Here is a 16,942-nt window from a genome sequence, read left to right on the forward strand (position 1 = left end):
TTATCCATGGGGGTTTGGTTCCAGAACTCCCAGCGGATGAGAAATTACACACACACTCAAGTCCCTTCCCAAGAAACAGGAGGACAGGAAAAGTTGCAGGGAAACCTAACCAGCTGCTTTTCAAAAGAGTCTGAAGAGGCTAATTGGAGGAGGGGAAGTGTGTGGGAAAACTTAACTTGGGTTTTTTAAAACTTGGTTTCACAAGTTTCATAACTTATCTTGAGCAGGGAAAAGTTAGCAAGTACAAGGATCTACTGAATTTGATAAGTGACTTTACAAGCATTCAAAAGCCTTACCTCGTGCTGTTTGTTTTCTGCAAGGTAAGCTGTGTTCTTCTTACTGAAGATCAGATGTAAGGGTACAGGAGCCTCAAAGTCTTCTTTCCAGGTGGAAAAGAGGGATTTCAGAAGGCTCGAGATCAAGCAGTTCTTTGTTTGCTGCTGTTCCTGCTTCCTTGGGGCCTGGGAGTTCAAACCCTGGATAGGAACTCGATCTGAAACTACAAACAACTGCATAAGACAGAAACTTTGGACTTAATCCAGGTTTTTTTAGCTACAGAGAGGATAATATTTTGTAAGACCCATCATCCACTTGGAGTAGGTGGGACTTCTAGAACCATCACTGCTGTAGGGGAAAAGCCTTCTTAGTTCCAGAGTTTCCACAGCTAAGGAACAATCTCAACTACTCCAAACACCGCTTTCTAGCAAGTGGAACATTTAAACATTCTTTAGCACAGAAACTGGAGGTCATATTTGAATTTAGCAAGAGGAAGGGGGCAATATGTCCTTGTATGGAAAGTGCAGTTGCGTTCCAAGGTAAGCCTGGATGTCCCTGACTAGAAATAACTCTTAAGTCCAACCTTTTTTCCTCAACCGTGGGAAGATGAGATCCTGTGAAGACCCCATGCTCAGTGGCAGTGCCCTTTGTTTCCAGGTGGGAGCAACAGCACTTTGCACATGACACCACTTGATGTAGAACTCCAATCATGCTTCTGCAGGGACAAATTTATCAACCCAATAATGCCTGATGAAAGTAGAAGGGGCACTCAACATGGCTGCTCTACAGAGCCGTGATACAACCGAACTAAGTGCCACTGATGTAGCCACTCCCAACCGACTGATCTGCAATCCCTTCTGAAGGAACTGATACCCCAAAATTGATAGGCCAGTACTGTGTAATCTTTCACCCAAGGAGTCAATATCAAATATTCTGTCCTTCTAAAACCCACATTCTGGTAATAGTATTAGGACAAGCCCAAAAGACACAAAATCTTAAGCAAGTTTTTGAGTTCTCCAGTATCAAGATAGGGGTGGTGATGGAGGAAGAGGTGGGATTGGTGAAAAGGCCCCCAAATGCCAACCAGGTCCACTTCCCCTCCCTTTTCTTAACAGCCAGGCTTAGAGTTTCAGAGAACAAGCAAGTCTGCTTAAGATTTGCCCTTAGTGTGCTATGTATTTCCAAAACATGACACTGTCTGTTGAGTATGATTGGCTGAGTCAAAAGGAAGAACTCATACCCTGTCATCTGTGAAAAACAAAATTAACTTTAGGAATAAAATTGTGAGTGTTTATAAATTGCAGTGCTTGTGTTAAAAATATAAAAACTCATTTCCTGTGTTGAGCTTATGACTACTGTAGGGCCCAAGCTGGTCTTCTGCAAAGGGGAGATCCACAAATTATTGCTATCATTTTGCACTATGTGACCTGCAAAGAAAGAAAAAGAAAGGAAGAGCAACTCTAATAAGAAGTAAACCATCTCAGTACTCACCTAGAAGGGAAGCCAGCTCTACAGAGCACTTAGCCAGCTGCTGCTCAGATGTTGGGCATAGGAACTGAAAAACAGCAACCAAAGAACACCTCACCAGTTTATAGATTTTTGGTGCCTGCATTCATGAAATGCTTTGTATTTTGGATACCAAAGCACTGTGCCAATTAAGTATGGTATGCACATCTATTAGTTGTGACTTTAAACATACATGCAGACAGGACTAGACCCTTTCCTGATTGCTGTTAGATACAACTTCTTCCTTCAAATTACCCATACATACATACATGCACCTGTCATGACCAACCCAATCACGGAGCCAATGATACCATTATGAAGTAGGGATTCCGGTGTTAGACCTGGAAGATCAGGTTCAAACTCCCACTCAGCCATGACACCTGGGCCACCCTGGGTCAAGACACTATCTCTTAACCTAACCTACCTCAGAGGTGTTGTGCGGACAAAGGGAGGAAAGGAAACATGTACACCATCATAAGCTCTGTGGAGGAAAGGTGGTGTGTAAATTTGCATTGGTGGCAGGTGAGCTGCTGCCTCCCTCCAGTCTGCAGCCAATGGAGCCAGCCTCCTTACTAGCCCGCACAGGCACTTTAAAGGTAGATGATCAATTAAAGTTTAATAATAATAAGGAAGCAAAGCAAGAAAGCAACAGCTAGACTGGTGCACTCTGGGGATCAGAATGCAGTGATTTCACTTCCCAGTGGAGGGAGCAAAGCAAGAAAGAAACAGTCAGATGGGTGCACTTTGAAGATCAGAATGCAGTGACCACTCCCCACTCCATGCTCGATGTTTTTACAAAGCAGGAAATGCAGAGCATGCTGGGAACACTGCTGCTTCATTTAAAGAGCCCACAGAAAGAAGAGCCAGGGCAATGTTTGAGAGCTGGGGGGGGGGGCTGGCAGCAGTGGCAGCACAGAGAGCAGTCCCACAGCTTCGGTGGCTGTGGCCTCAATCATGGCGGAACACAAGTATTTTATGCTTATGATTCTTTCTAATCTCCTAAGAATTGCCTCTAAAAAGAGCTTTTTGTATTTAAGAAAACTGACAGATGAACACACTGTCAGCTTTGAGTTCTGAGGGAAGCAGAACCACAGCTTACAAGTTGGTTCAGGGAGCAGGTGCAGATTGCTGAGTCAGCAGAATCAGCAGGCACCTGGGACTGACACACCCTGGGTGTGACCAAGCCAGCACTGATTGGCTGAGCTGACTACATAAGGTTAGTCTGCTGGAGCTTCCAGTGCAGCAGTAGGGGAGTTGTTGGAGATAACTGTGGAACTGCTGCTAGTGACTGAGGAGGCTGGATACTGTATGTATATGTTATTACTGACTTATGGACTGAACCTTTGACTGTGTATTGTTGGAAGCTGATTTGGATTTGTTATACTTGGATTGACTGCTCTTCGTGCTGACTCTTGGACTGCTAACTGACTACTCTACTTGTGATATCCCTTGCTCAAATACATCTGCTGAAAGTACTCTGCTGTATTTGCTGTTTTTCTTGCAACCTGCTCACACTGGGACAAAAGAGGGATCCTACACCAATCATCCCATTCAAACTAACCTTAACACACACACACTCCCAGCCACACTTAAAAACCAACTTTGGGTGAGTGAGGAACCAATGAGCTGGAGGGGTGGGTAACAGTTCCACCCTAACATGACTCCGTGGTTTAAGAGCCTCACTTAAACACAGATTCATACCATTACCAACATCAAGTTAGTTCAGAAATTATTTTGCATGTACTGCACCTATTTCTACCTTTCGGCATTGCAGTGTCTGGCTCAGCCTGCCCAACAAACTTTCCAAATGGACGAACTGGATTTCTTCATCATCGTCTCTCGGGCCCACAGCAATGCAGAGCACATCCTAAACAGAACAGCATTTGTGACTCAGACTGTGCACACACTCTGGGGTTCTAAAGAACAATCTGAACTGTACAGAGAAGGCAACATTTCACAACAGAGCCTGTGAGCAGCATCACCCCTCCCATCAGTCCCTTGAATAAGTCTCTTTTTGAGCAAGAAGGCTGTAATAGAAAAGCACAAGATTCCTCGAGGAGATAGGGTGTGGTGTCAACAGTGGCCACCTGCTCTGGCAGGCAAGCACAGGGTTAACAACCCCAGGGCTCTAACTAGCAGTGGGTATGCTACACAGCTGCAGACACTAGAGGCAACCAGGTCATTAAGGGATAAAAGCAGCACTTGAAGAAGGGAGAGTTTTGGTGGGTGTAGAAAGATGGAGATTGAGAGAGAAGAAGGAAGGAGCTTGGAGGAAAGAGAACTAAACTGATGCATTAATGAACTGAGGAACTAATAGACTGGTTGATGGACTACCGGACCTGCTGACTAACAAATGGACAGATGAGCAAATGGACTTCTGAGAATTGCTGGCTGCTGGAGACACTGGAGATTGGTATCTGGCTGCCACTTCCATGACCTGTTGAGGACCAAGTTGTCACTGTGGTGGCTACAGAAGCTGCTGGCAGGAGAGGGGAGGAAGGAGGACTTCTGCAGATTGAGCAGGTGAGCTACCTGGTGTTGGGGTCCAGCAGTGCTTCAGTGCAGAACCAGGGCCATTGTTGGGGAACACAGGGAAGCCAGTTAGCTTAAAGCAGGCATAGGTTCTCCAAAGCAAAACTTGGACTGGGAGTTTGGGAAAACAAATACTGGTCAAGACTTAATGCTAAGTTTTACCAAATGCAATATAGTAATACTTAGTGCTTCTTCTGATGAATGAATTGCTGATGGGAACAGCAGATCAAAGGGAAGAGCAGAAGATCCATACCTTGATTTCATGGATGATCTGTGAGGGAAAAATAGTCTGATGGAGGCAGCCTGGAGGGCAGCTCTTCTTTCTCTCTGTATCTTCTCTGTTACTGGATAGGACAGGCCCTTGAACTTTAAGCATGCGACTGAAGGTGGCTTTTACTTCTCTCTTAATCAAGGCTTTAAGGAAGCATAAGTAGCACTTACTGTTTTGCCCATCACATAAATGGAAGAAAGGACACAAGCACACATCAGTGCCTTTTCTCTATTCCAAAGCTGTATTTACAGAGCATCGAACGCAAACTCAGTGCTATACCGAGCACAGAAGTAATGCCAATCCTGGCACAAGTTTGTCATTTTAAAAGTGGGTCCCGGTGCTAAAAAGTTTGGGAAGCACTGCTTTAGATTAACATTTATTAATTTATTAATAAAAATTATTAATAAATAACTTATTAATAAGACTTAATTAATAGTCAGGGTTCTGTGATCCCAAGCTACTAAAGACCTTACATATAATGTGTGTGCAAACATTTGCTAGACTCTCCCTAGAAATGAAGTTTGAGAACTATTCTCCCAAACCTTTAGAGTACACAGAACTGGAGAGCAAGATGTGTAGTTAGGAACTTCCAGTCCAGACAAAAGGCTGAAACTGGGTTCACATGTGATCCACGGCATGCCAATTACTAGAGAAAGTTGGGAAATGTGACCCTTTAGTTGGGGGGGGGGGAATGAAGATTACCTCATACAACAGGTTAGCATTCTAGCCAAATATTTTCTTTTGCAAACCAAGCAATAGTGCTAGCAAAGTGCTGTTTTTTTATGTTTCAAAAACTTTTTGCAACACACCAAAAATTGGCTTGTCACCCACTGGTGTGTCCCAACGCCCAGTTTGGGAAACACTGATCTAAAGGACTGATGGCCCACTTCTCCATTTTAAAATATTCAAGGTGGCTTTCATTATTAAATGCATTACATAGTCAAGGTAAGTGGAAAAGACTCCCACTCCCTTCAAAGAAACATCAATCCATTTTTCCCCACATCAAAGTGAACTCAGATCTGCCATTTTGGGTTTATTTCGGATTGAAGTACTGATGCAAATATAGTCTACAGTGCATATTAAATGTATTCTGAGTCAATTGGGACCTACTCAATTCAAGTATTTCCCTCCCCAAACAGCACAACAAGCCAAGATCTGACTAAACTCTACAGCCAGGAAATTCAACGATGTCTTATGTCCTAAGCCAGGAAAATCTATGCAAGTGTTTACATCAAGAGCAAGCCAATCTACCTGAGATGTTGGTGGAGAGCCAAGTGCAGGCCTTCTCGGTAGCTAGTCCCACTGCAATATTTGCTGCACAGCTCAAAACCTTCAGGAGATGAGCAGAAAAGATGACAGTGGCAAAAAAATGTACATGTTCAAAGCATCTAAGAAACTGCCCAAGACAAATTTTTAAAAAACTGGAGCCAGCATCTGAATCATTATATGGAAGATGATACTTGATAGAAAATTGAAGTTATGGTTTTGCCCTCTCCCCTTTCCTCTTGCTGGCAGCTGAAAACATCCTAATGTCCTGTGGCAACAGTAGTGACAATAAATGAGAGCTGATTTTGGCCCTTTCAGTGGGGACACAGGAAATTGCCTTAAGCTGTCAGACCATCAGTCCATTTAGTTGATGGGTCTCCAAACCCCGGGCCAGGGGCCAAATCTGGCCTTATGGGAGGATTTTATCTGACCTGCAAATGCAAGACTAACTTCTGCCTGATTCTCAACTCCCCAAAATTATAACACCCCCTTTAGAAATCTGAGAGGAGTTCCAGATACATTCATTACCTGATCAGACTGCTGGCCAGTCAATCCCCTCTAGCCAATGCATATGGAAAGCTTGTTTTCTCTTTACAAATTAATCTCTCAGATTTCTCCCAACTTATTACTCAGTTGTTCCTCAACTCTGTATCTTTCCAACACAAATTCTATCCCCAATCCCTCCAAATAATTTCCCCTTCCAAAAATGTTTTTCTACCATAGTCTTCTTTTCAAAAATTCATTCCCCCAAAGTTTTCCTTTTCAAAATCCATTTCCCTCTGCTTCCTATGCAAATCAATTTTGCCTTCTGCTCCCCCCACTCCTTTTTCAAAATCCATTCCCCCCTTCTTTTCTAATGTATTATTTATTCATTTAAATTAATTTGTTTTCTGGCCCTCGGCTCTGTCAGATATACAATGCAGTCCTCATGCTGTAAAGTTTGGAGACCCCTGATTTAACTCAATATTGTCAACATTGATTTGTAGCAGTAGTTATTCAGGGTTTCCTCTTCCCTATTTGAAGATTCCATAGACTGAATCTGGAACTTCTGGTCTACTATAGAGCTAAAACAAGTCTACTACAGAGTTATTGCCCCTCATTCCAACCTTTGGTGTTAGGAGTTTGTTTATAGGAGCACATATAAGGACTCTTCCTTACATGATCTGCTATGATCATGTATAAAAATGGCTATAAAAATAGTGTGGAGCATTCCGTGGAGCTGGGAACAGCCACCTCCACCTCAAGGTGACAGACTGAAACAGAACACTGAGATTCACTGCCTTTTGGTAAAGGTAAACTCATTTTGGTAAAGAGTTCTGACAGCCATAAAGTTCAACATACACTTTTGGTTTCCAGCAATTTTAAGTGACCAAATCAGAAACCTTCTTGAGGTGACAAAGCAACAGGAACATGGGCAAGTGCCTCAAAAATATACATACTGCTTCGGATGTTTCTTCTGGAAGCAGAATTTTCACCGCCTCAGGGCCTTTCTTTCTGCAAAACCTAAACAAAACATACAAGACTGGCACTGAAACAGCACCACCCAAAACATTCTTGTAGGACACATAATTAGGAAAACTGGATTGGAGACACTTCCTTTAATTTCCTGGGATTCATTCCCAGATGAGCTCAAATCAGTTTATAGTCCTGGAAGCAGCTGTGTGCAGAGCTGTTTCTCACCAAGCAGCCACATCACACAGGCAGAGAGCAAGTCGTGAAACCAAAATCTAAGGGGGATTGCTAAATAGTTACCCTAGCTGATAAGGCAAGCAGCCACGCTCAGGACAGGATTTAAGGAAGAAGTGTAAATAAAGACATGGAATTTCAAGTCAATATTAGATAGTAGTAGTTGGCAACCTTCAGTCTCAAAAGACTATGGTATCGTGCTCTGAATGGTGGTTCTGGAACAGCGTCTAGTGTGGCTGAAAAGGCCGATTCGGGAGTGACAATCCCTTCCACACTTGGAGCAAGTGCAGTCTGTCCCTGGTCTGTCTCCCTGGCTATGGGCCTTCCTTCTTTGCCTCTTTGCCTCAGTCTGTTGGCCAAGCGTCTCTTCAAACAACATTAGATAATGAGCCCAAATATAGGATGTTATCTGGACTAGATCAGATGCAGATTGAATTGCCTACTGTTAAGAAAAACAGCTACTGTAAAATGAAAACATGACTTGAGCAGAGACAAATGGTGAAGTCTGGAAATCCCATCCCAAAAAGGCGGGAGGGGGGGAGGAATGAAATCATCAGCTTGTGACTGAAAATTATTCCAGTATTATTGCACATGGATGTTTGACAAAACAGAGGCTAAAGAAAATATATAATGAAGCCTCTTCTCATTGTTAGCTGAGATGTAATCACAACAAAGCAGATTTCCCAGTATCTGTGGATCCAGCATCCATGGATACCAGAGATACCCTTTAAAAAGTTAGGGAAAGTAAAGAGAATAACCAAAAATAGCTGAGACTGCCTTTGTGCAGCAAAACTGTTGCTTTCTCAGCTGCTTGCAGCCTCTTCCTGGTTGCTCAGAGGCTCCTCCCTTTACTCCAGAATGCATCAGTGCATGAAGGTAGGTAGAGCTATTTTTGGCTCAGTATCCACAGATCCCTGGTATCTGCAGGGGAGAGTCCTGGAACCACTGTAGATATGGGATACACCTGTATATGGTGGGATGCTCAAAACTGTGCAAGCAGAAAGGCAATCGGGTACAATGCGGAAAACATTCATTTCCATCAGCTGTCCCTCCTTACTCTTTGCCTTGGATAAGAGCCTGAGCCCCTTCTTCATACAGCTGAGAGCACACCTCATCCAGCAGTTTGTCATAATTGGAGTCTTCTGCCTTCACTTTACCCTGTAATATGACCCCAGCTCTTTTCACCAGCTCTGCTACCAGGGTTGCCCTGCAAAAACCAAAGATCAGCAAGAGAAGGAATAAAACACATGCACGAAGTGTAGTTATGCTATCTACTGAGTTTTAGACCCTAAATGAAATTGTGCCCACATGCACACACCCCCACATATGCATGTGTTTGTATTTTGCTGATATAACTAGCCCCTAATTTAGCTACTACTATATCCTGGGGCCATATGTAAACAACCCACATAAAACCAGTTTATTATCTCACTTAGATCTACTGAACTGGTAACCATGTTAACACAACCCCATATTACAATCTGCACACTTGTTGATTTTCCTTCTATGAGGGATGCTATAAGGGTCACATTAGTTACTATCCACTTCCACACTTGGCCCACTGTTTCAGGGACTCCAGTTGACCCATCAAAACCGGGAGGGGGGGGGGGAACAGCCACCAGCACCATATGGTTAACACACAGCTGAATGTTTGGTACTCCCAAAGTGCCCCGGACCAATGAGGCACAGGGTTGGCTGCTTCTTGAAGAATAAGGGCCTCCACTTTCTGGGGCAATGCTGGTCCTTTAACAACAGGGTTGGACCAGGTAGAACCAGGGGTGGGGGACAGACAGCCCAGAAGGGGCAGGCCCTGGTCTTCATCACTCAGGGCCAGTGATGAGAGGTCTCTGTAAAGGCTACCTGAGGGCTGCTCAATATCCGCTTCCCTGGGGCTGGGGCAAGCCCAGGGAGAGGAGACCAGTAGAGGAAGAGGAAGGGCGAACCTTCCCCACTGCTGAGCTCTGAGGCCTGGTTGGGGATCCTGGTTGCTGGACCAGCAATACCCCTATTGTTTCTATCCCTCTCTTCCTGGGGCCAAGCAAGACTTCAGGCACTGAGTGCGTTCTTCCCACAGCAACCCTCCTGAATGGGGTGTAAGATGGAGATACTTATATTTACAACCTCAGACATATTCTCCATCAATCAGTGGCTGTCTTCTCATAGCACAAGGCTGACTCTTCCATTCAGGAGGGGACCAGGCAATTCACAAATCCTGACAGTTTGAAGCCCTTTTCACCCCTTACTTGATGTGCTTGACGCAGTTTGATCCTATTCTCTCTGCCACAAATTCTACTGTTCTCCGCAGTGATGGTGGCTGGTTATGAAAGAATGCTTGCTCCAGCTCTGCCTATTGAAAAGAGGAGGAAGAACTCTAAAGAGATCACAATATTCTATAAGATTCATTGTCCTCTGCCACAAGTCATTTCTATAATACTGTTTAAATGACAGAACACTGGTACATCTCTGGTGTACACCTGAGTATTTTGAAGGATTAGTACTTTAGAAGACAATCAAATAATTCCCTTTCTAAACCCCTCCCTTTCTCCACATTAAGGCTGCCATCCTATACCTGGGATTACGTTCCATTAAACTCAGTGGGTTTTACTACTGTAGACATGGATAGGATTGCACTGTGAGAGCAATCTTAAAAAAATAAGATTGGGGAAGATTGGGAAGTTTGTAGTTGGTTTTAAACACTTTAATACACTGACTTGCCTTTTAAAGTAGACAGTGTAGTGCAGTGAACAATATGTTAAACTATGACTGGAAAGCTATACAAGCAGTCCCTTTTTTCTTCTCTTCTCATCTCCCTAGAAATTGCCATACAAAAGGAAATGTTGCCATCCATGACAGTAAGTAAAGCCGTTTGAAGGGTTAGCCAGTCTTCTTTAAGTGACATTGTATTTGCTCATCTCTTTTTTTAAAGTTTTCCAGAAGATGCTTCTGGTCATGCATGCATCAGTTTTCCAGTCTGAGAAGGCATACAAACAAGTGCTTCTTCCCATAGACATTACAGGTTCACCAGTGAAGAACTATGATTTTGCTACACACGCTCATAACTGTCACAAAAGATGAGCCTCTGCTCTTGCTCAGGGAACCTGCACAACTTCTTACCTGAAGTTTCTGCTGCATGATGGAAGGCTTGGGGGCCAAGGCCTCTGCAGCTGTCGGGGTTATTTTTCTTATGTAGCCACCATTCTTTCCTCCACTACCCATAACAAAAGATGAAAGCAATTTTCTCAGCTCACCTGGAACAAAAGGATACGAGAGCTTGTTCACAAAGACACAATATGAGAGGGGAACACAGCAGACTTGTGTTATACCAGATGTAGAACATATACAGCATACCAGATTTAGAACATATCACACTTTAAATTCTATGGAGAACAGGAAAGAGGGTAAAATAATCTCAACATTTGACTTGCTTTAGAGTGCCAGGAAAGGTGGAAGACACTACCAACATTATGGTGAAGACATCCAGCTCGCTCGCTCTCTCTCACTGTACTATCTGATCCCGGTGAGTTGGTGGCTATCTAAGGATGGGGTCTGAAGGTGGTGACATGCTAGATATAGACTACAACTGAAATTTAATCAATATAAGGTGGAGGTACTGAAGGTCAGCAGGAGAACTGACCTCGGACTGGGATTTGCCTACTGTTGATGGGATAGTGCTTTTTCTGAAAGAGCAGGTGAGCAGGCTGGGGAGCGCTCCTGTATTCAACCGTGGGCCCCCAGTATGCCCCAAGGACAGCCTTCTGCCATGTGGAATCTACTTGTCTGTCAAGATCTTTGGAAAAGGCTTTGCTTCATGTGCTTTCATTGAACAACACTGAATTGATGCTCAGGTGGGATAGAACTTTTTTGCGATAGCACCTCAGATGCCAAACTCCATACCCTCAGGGGGTTCATGATGCCCCCTCTCTCAAAGTTTAAAAAGGCACTTGTCTGTTTTGTCAGACCTCTGGAGAGTGAAGGTGGCCTGGGAGTAGTCTCTGTCCAATTTTGGAGACTTAATGTTTACTATCCAATTTATTTCAGAATTTCTCAAACTGCTATACACACTGACTATATACACTGAACCATGGGTCAGTGGGTCATGACCTAATGTCTGGTAGGTCCTGGATTGGGCCCTTCCACCTACTCTTATCTGGTTGGCTACAAACTGGAGCAGAGGTTGCACTGGACCTCTGCAGACCAGAAGCACCCAGAAAGTCATTTCTGGTGTACTTTGTATTGGCAACCTTCAGTCTCGAAAGACTATGGTATCGCGCTCTGAAAGGTGGTGTACTTATGGGTTTGTCAAAGTGATTTCTGGTTGCTTCCAGATGCCTATGGAGGCCCAGCACAGAAGAAAGAGGTAGGTCGCTGCAGAACAGGTGGGTCAAAGGGAAGTTTAAGAACCCTTGGATTAGTTCATTAACTGGTTTTTAAATTGTTTCTAGGTTTTTATACTTGTCAGTAGCTTTGGAACTTTTAGTCCCAAGGCAACTAAAACATATAGGATAGAAGGATGGGATAGAAACAGAAAAATAATTCACTTAAAAGAGTAAAGGTGAGTGTCACAGAGAGGTAGCAATCAAACAAGATTTCCAGATGTTACAAAATGCTTGAAAGTCAGCTTTCCCTCTCCAGTCCACACACCCAACTCAAGATGCGTTTAGTCATACCAAAACACACACACACACACACACCCCTCTGCTTTCCACAAATTTGGATCACTGATCCCCCTAGCTCAACTTTGTCAACACTGCCTTGCACAATGTTGTCAACACTTTCCAGGTGGAGGTCTTTCCCAGTTTTATCTGGAAATGTCAAGAACTAAACCTGGGACCTTCTGTATGCAAGGAATATGCTACAGCCCTGTCTCCAAATCTCACCCTACCTCCAGAAAATGACCTTTTAATAAGTACAGACAGGAGGTACTCAATTTTTGGGCTAGCAGGTAAGACATTTTTCTAGAGCTTCTGTCCAATGTCAAATAAAAGGAAGGATTCCAGATTTCTCAAGCAGCAAGCCACTTTTGGCTTAAGACAATAAATGACTCACCAAGATACGGACAACAGGTGTAAAGCAACTGCTGATCCACCAAGGGCACAGAATCCTGGGAAAAGGAAAGAAAGTGAGGCTCTGAATTATTTAAAGGCATCAAATAAGGAACTCACAGATCCTTATGTCATCTTCAGGTTACTCTTAGGCTAGAGCTGCTACAGGCAACTAATATAAGAGTTGTCCTTGTACACACGCCCCTTTTTCTCATTTTGCATTTACCAGAAATTGAGCTGTTATTCCGGAATCTGTTGTCAATCTTTCCAACCTCACTTCACCAGCAAAGAACAGGTTCTCTGGGACAGTAGGTACCTGGAACACAAGCCCTGAATGGTTAATCCCCACATACAGCAGAGCAAGACACAGCCTCAAAAATGCTCTCTTATAACAGAGAAAGAAAAGAGATCCATACTGTTTATGTGGGGGCTAAAAACTGGAGAGGTCAGGTCTTGACCTCTCAAATGTGCCTCAAACTTTTCTTTGGTACAACAAAAAACCAAGGCAGTGCTTACTTGCTAAATCACACCCATCTGACTGCCTTGTCTCTGTCCTGGTTTCATTTCTTGACATGAGTCTCGTGGAACCCTGGGAATTAGATTGTGTATCTACAGATAGCTTTGCTGTGACTAATACCATGGAGGAAAGAACTCTACTTGGACCCTCAAGAATAAGGGTGGCAAAAAAAAAAAAATCAACTCCTGGATTATTACTGACCTTCTCACAGCAAAGTTAGAAGGAATTACTATGCTTTGCACAATTAAAGTCCGCACTGCTACTCACCATAAAACATCTGAACATATTTTTGACTATGTTCACATTCTTAAACTAAGCTGTCAAGTACTAAGTACAGGGGCTTTATTGGGTTGTTGAGTCCCCAAACTGGTCCACATCACCTCTACCAAATTAAACACAATTTGGTTTTTTCTGCATCAAAACATCAATGCTCTTAGTAGGGACAAAGTTGCTGACCTACCAATAGCTGTGGTATATCTGAATGACAGCCTCTCCACATTCCATTGAAGAACAACACAAGAAAACATAGAAACTGCAATTGGTCGGCCTTTGTAGCCAAAGGAGAGGCATGCAGAATGGATACTATTTAGAAGATAACCTAATGGGTTATGAACAGAGAGCATTTAGAATATTAAGGAAGCGTCCTATACGAATACAAGGATTCACATGTCATTCTGAAAAACGTGCTACAAAAGGCATGAGACTTCACAAAAATGTGTTGCAAACCCTCCCCACATACTTGAAAAAGCCATCCCAAAACTGCAAGAATCAGAAGCTTATTCAGGAAACACATCTCTTTATCTTCAAAAAGTAAAAGACATCTGTAGAAAAACAAAAGAGGGAGAATTAAGCTTTGCACATTTCTGTTAGTTTTACCATCACATCCCCCCCTTTCAAGTCCAGTTTGGTTTTTTGGTTTAGTATCACATTTTCCTTACATCTTAAACTTTGTAGCTTAATCCATATAACCATCAGTATCTGACATAAACAACTGCAGTAACACCTTCTCAGCATCTTCACTGCTTCTCAAACTATGTATTAAAGGAATCTATGAATATTCATATACGAGGTGCAGACGTACAGTTTGCAGCTAGAGCAGCACTCCCCAGACTTACCCAGCTGGTAACACTCTTTCCCAGAGCTCAGAACCTAGAATGGTGATGATGCATTTCATGTCACGTGATTATGTCACCACCACTCACTTCTGAGTTTAAAGGTTGCAGTGTCCCTACAGCCAGTGGTAAGAGGCTCTGGGTGGGTGGGACAGCTTTTGAAAGTATGCAAAAACCATGAGTGGAAGCTCTGTCTGCTGTGGGAAGCCTCTTCCTGCCGTTTGCAGCGTTGTACTGCAGTCTCCCTGCCGGGCAGCCCCAAAACATTTGGGAACCCTTAACCTAGAGGAACAGGATGTACTGTAAGCCACTGGGGAAGCTTCCTGCTTCATGAGTAACACATTTAAACTCAGTGCTATAGGCTCCCATAATACAGCAAGACAAAATTTCAAGCCATTTTTAAATTAAGTTATTAATGCAGTAATAAAATTTTTACCTGACGCCCATGACTCGCAAAAGTTCTACACCCTCACTGCAGATGTCAATCCATATGCAAATATTCCGTTGAGCCTCTTACCTGTACAGTTGCAAGAGAAGAGAAAATATCTTCCCATAGTAGTCCAGAAATGGAGCAACATGATCCATAAGGGAAAGGAACTCTACGATCCAAGGCACGGTCAAGACAGTGCAGCGTTTCTCAATCGATCGCCTCAGCAGCTTCAACACATCCAGCACAGGAAGGGTCTTGAGGAGAAAAACACACACTGGAAAATGTTGGAGAAATTATCTTCTGGTGTGTACTTACATTTTTAAATGAATTTCTACTTTCTAGACATCTTTTCAATCGCATGACAAGTCACACCACCATAAGGCACCACCTGTGTCTCTCCCTCTCTCTCTTTCCAAGAAGGCTGAATACTACCCAAACCAGCCCTGCTACTGATTTTGATCTCATAAACACATAACAAGGAATTACTACTGCTTAGGTAAATTACTGGTGGTTATTGCTTTGCTATCAATTCCCCTCCATTATTTACTAATACAATGCTTCCCAAACTGTGGGTCAGGACCCATTTGTGGGTCACGACCTGATTTCTGGTGGGTCCAATAGCAGCTGAGTAGAGCCTCCTATGATGCTCTACTCATACAGGTGATGGAAGAATAAGATAACTAATTGCCTCTAGCACTGAGGCTTTTGAAAAATCAGATAGCTGCTTACTGTCCTGCAAACAGCTAAGCTCACTCCTGCAGTTATTAAGAAGCTGAGATCCTACAGTTTGCAAGGATGTGTAAATTTAGGGAGAAAAGTGTTGGAGCATCTTTTACTTACAAAATAACTAGGAAAACGTATTTTTTCTGGATTTTTTTAAAGTCTTGAAAACCTAAGTGGGTCCCAATAGAGCAGTGATTTTCAACCTTTTTCATTTCATGGCACATTCAGAAAGTATTAACATTGTCAAGGCACACCATCAGTTAACAATTGACAAGGCACACTGCACTGCTGGCCAGGGGCTCACATCACCCAATGGCCCTACTAATATATGATCTTCCTCCAAACTCCCGCAGCACACCTGCAGACCATTCACAGCACACCAGTGTGCCATAGCACAGTGGTTGAAAACTGCTGCAAAAGTGTCATTTTAAGAAGTGCTGCCTCCCTCCAGTCCACTGCCAATTGAGCCAGCCTCCTTACCAGCCCCTTCTGCCACACAGGCACTTTAAAAGCGGAGGAGGGAGCAAAGCAAGAAAGTAACCGCCAGCTTTGTGCACTCTGAAGTTGCATGAGTTCCGACTGGGGGAACACTCATCGTATGAAACAGTTATGTCTAGATGAATAAGAACATAAGAACAGCCCCACTGGCTCAGGCCATAGGCCCATCTAGTCCAGCTTCCTGCATCTCACAGCGGCCCAACAAATGCCCCAGGGAGCACACCAGATAACAAGAGACCTCATCCTGGCGCCCTCCCTTGCATCTGACATAACCCATTTCTAAAATCAGGAGGTTGCGCATACACATCATGGCTTGTACCCCATAATGGATTTTTCCTCCAGAAACTTGTCAATCCCCTTTTAAAGGCGTCCAGGCCAGACGCCAGCACCACATCCTGTGGCAAGGAGTTCCACAGACCGACCACACGCTGAGTAAAGAAATATTCTCTTTTGTCTGTCCTAACCCGCCCAACACTCAATTTTAGTGGATGTCCCCTGGTTCTGGTATTATGTGAGAGTGTAAAGAGCATCTCCCTATCCACTCTGTCCATCCCCTGCATAATGTTGTATGTCTCAATCATGTCCCCCCTCAGGCATCTCTTTTCTAGGCTGAAGAGGCCCAAACGCCGTAGCCTTTCCTCATAAGGAAGGTGTCCCAGCCCCGAAATCATCTTAGTCGCTCTCTTTTGCACCTTTTCCATTTCCACTATGTCTTTTTTGAGATGCGGCAACCAGAACTGGACACAATACTCCAGGTGTGGCCTTACCATAGATTTGTACAACGGCATTATAATACTAGCCGTTTTGTTCTCAATACCCTTCCTAATGATCGCAAGCATAGAATTGGCCTTCTTCACTGCCGCCGCACATTGGGTCGACACTTTCATCGACCTGTCCACCACCACCCCAAGATCTCTCTCCTGATCTGTCACAGTCAGCTCAGAACCCATCAGCCTATATCTAAAGTTTTGATTTTTCGCCCCAATGTGCATGACTTTACACTTACTGACATTGAAGCGCATCTGCCATTTTGCTGCCCATTCTGCCAGTTTGGAGAGATCCTTCTCGAGCTCCTGACAATCA

The 16,942-nt window shown here is 43.7% G+C and overlaps 1 protein-coding gene across 2 annotated transcripts in view; it reads right to left on the reverse strand.

The window, feature by feature from the left end:
* CDAN1 (codanin 1) overlaps positions 1-16,942 on the reverse strand; it is a 45,435-nt gene that overhangs the window by 2,796 nt on the left and 25,697 nt on the right. For both annotated transcript variants that reach the window (XM_066625586.1, XM_066625578.1), the window contains exons 14-26: positions 14,726-14,892; positions 13,836-13,917; positions 12,806-12,895; positions 12,584-12,638; positions 10,652-10,785; positions 9,781-9,884; positions 8,595-8,744; positions 7,291-7,354; positions 5,837-5,915; positions 4,568-4,728; positions 3,542-3,649; positions 1,768-1,831; positions 297-499 (exon numbers count right to left, since the gene is read on the reverse strand). In XM_066625586.1, the coding sequence (XP_066481683.1) occupies positions 297-499; positions 1,768-1,831; positions 3,542-3,649; positions 4,568-4,728; positions 5,837-5,915; positions 7,291-7,354; positions 8,595-8,744; positions 9,781-9,884; positions 10,652-10,785; positions 12,584-12,638; positions 12,806-12,895; positions 13,836-13,917; positions 14,726-14,892 (1,461 nt within the window). The remainder of the gene's footprint in view (positions 1-296; positions 500-1,767; positions 1,832-3,541; positions 3,650-4,567; positions 4,729-5,836; positions 5,916-7,290; positions 7,355-8,594; positions 8,745-9,780; positions 9,885-10,651; positions 10,786-12,583; positions 12,639-12,805; positions 12,896-13,835; positions 13,918-14,725; positions 14,893-16,942) is intronic.

Source organism: Tiliqua scincoides, chromosome 1 (genome assembly GCF_035046505.1).
Source record: "Tiliqua scincoides isolate rTilSci1 chromosome 1, rTilSci1.hap2, whole genome shotgun sequence".
NCBI classification, from domain to species: domain Eukaryota; kingdom Metazoa; phylum Chordata; class Lepidosauria; order Squamata; family Scincidae; genus Tiliqua; species Tiliqua scincoides.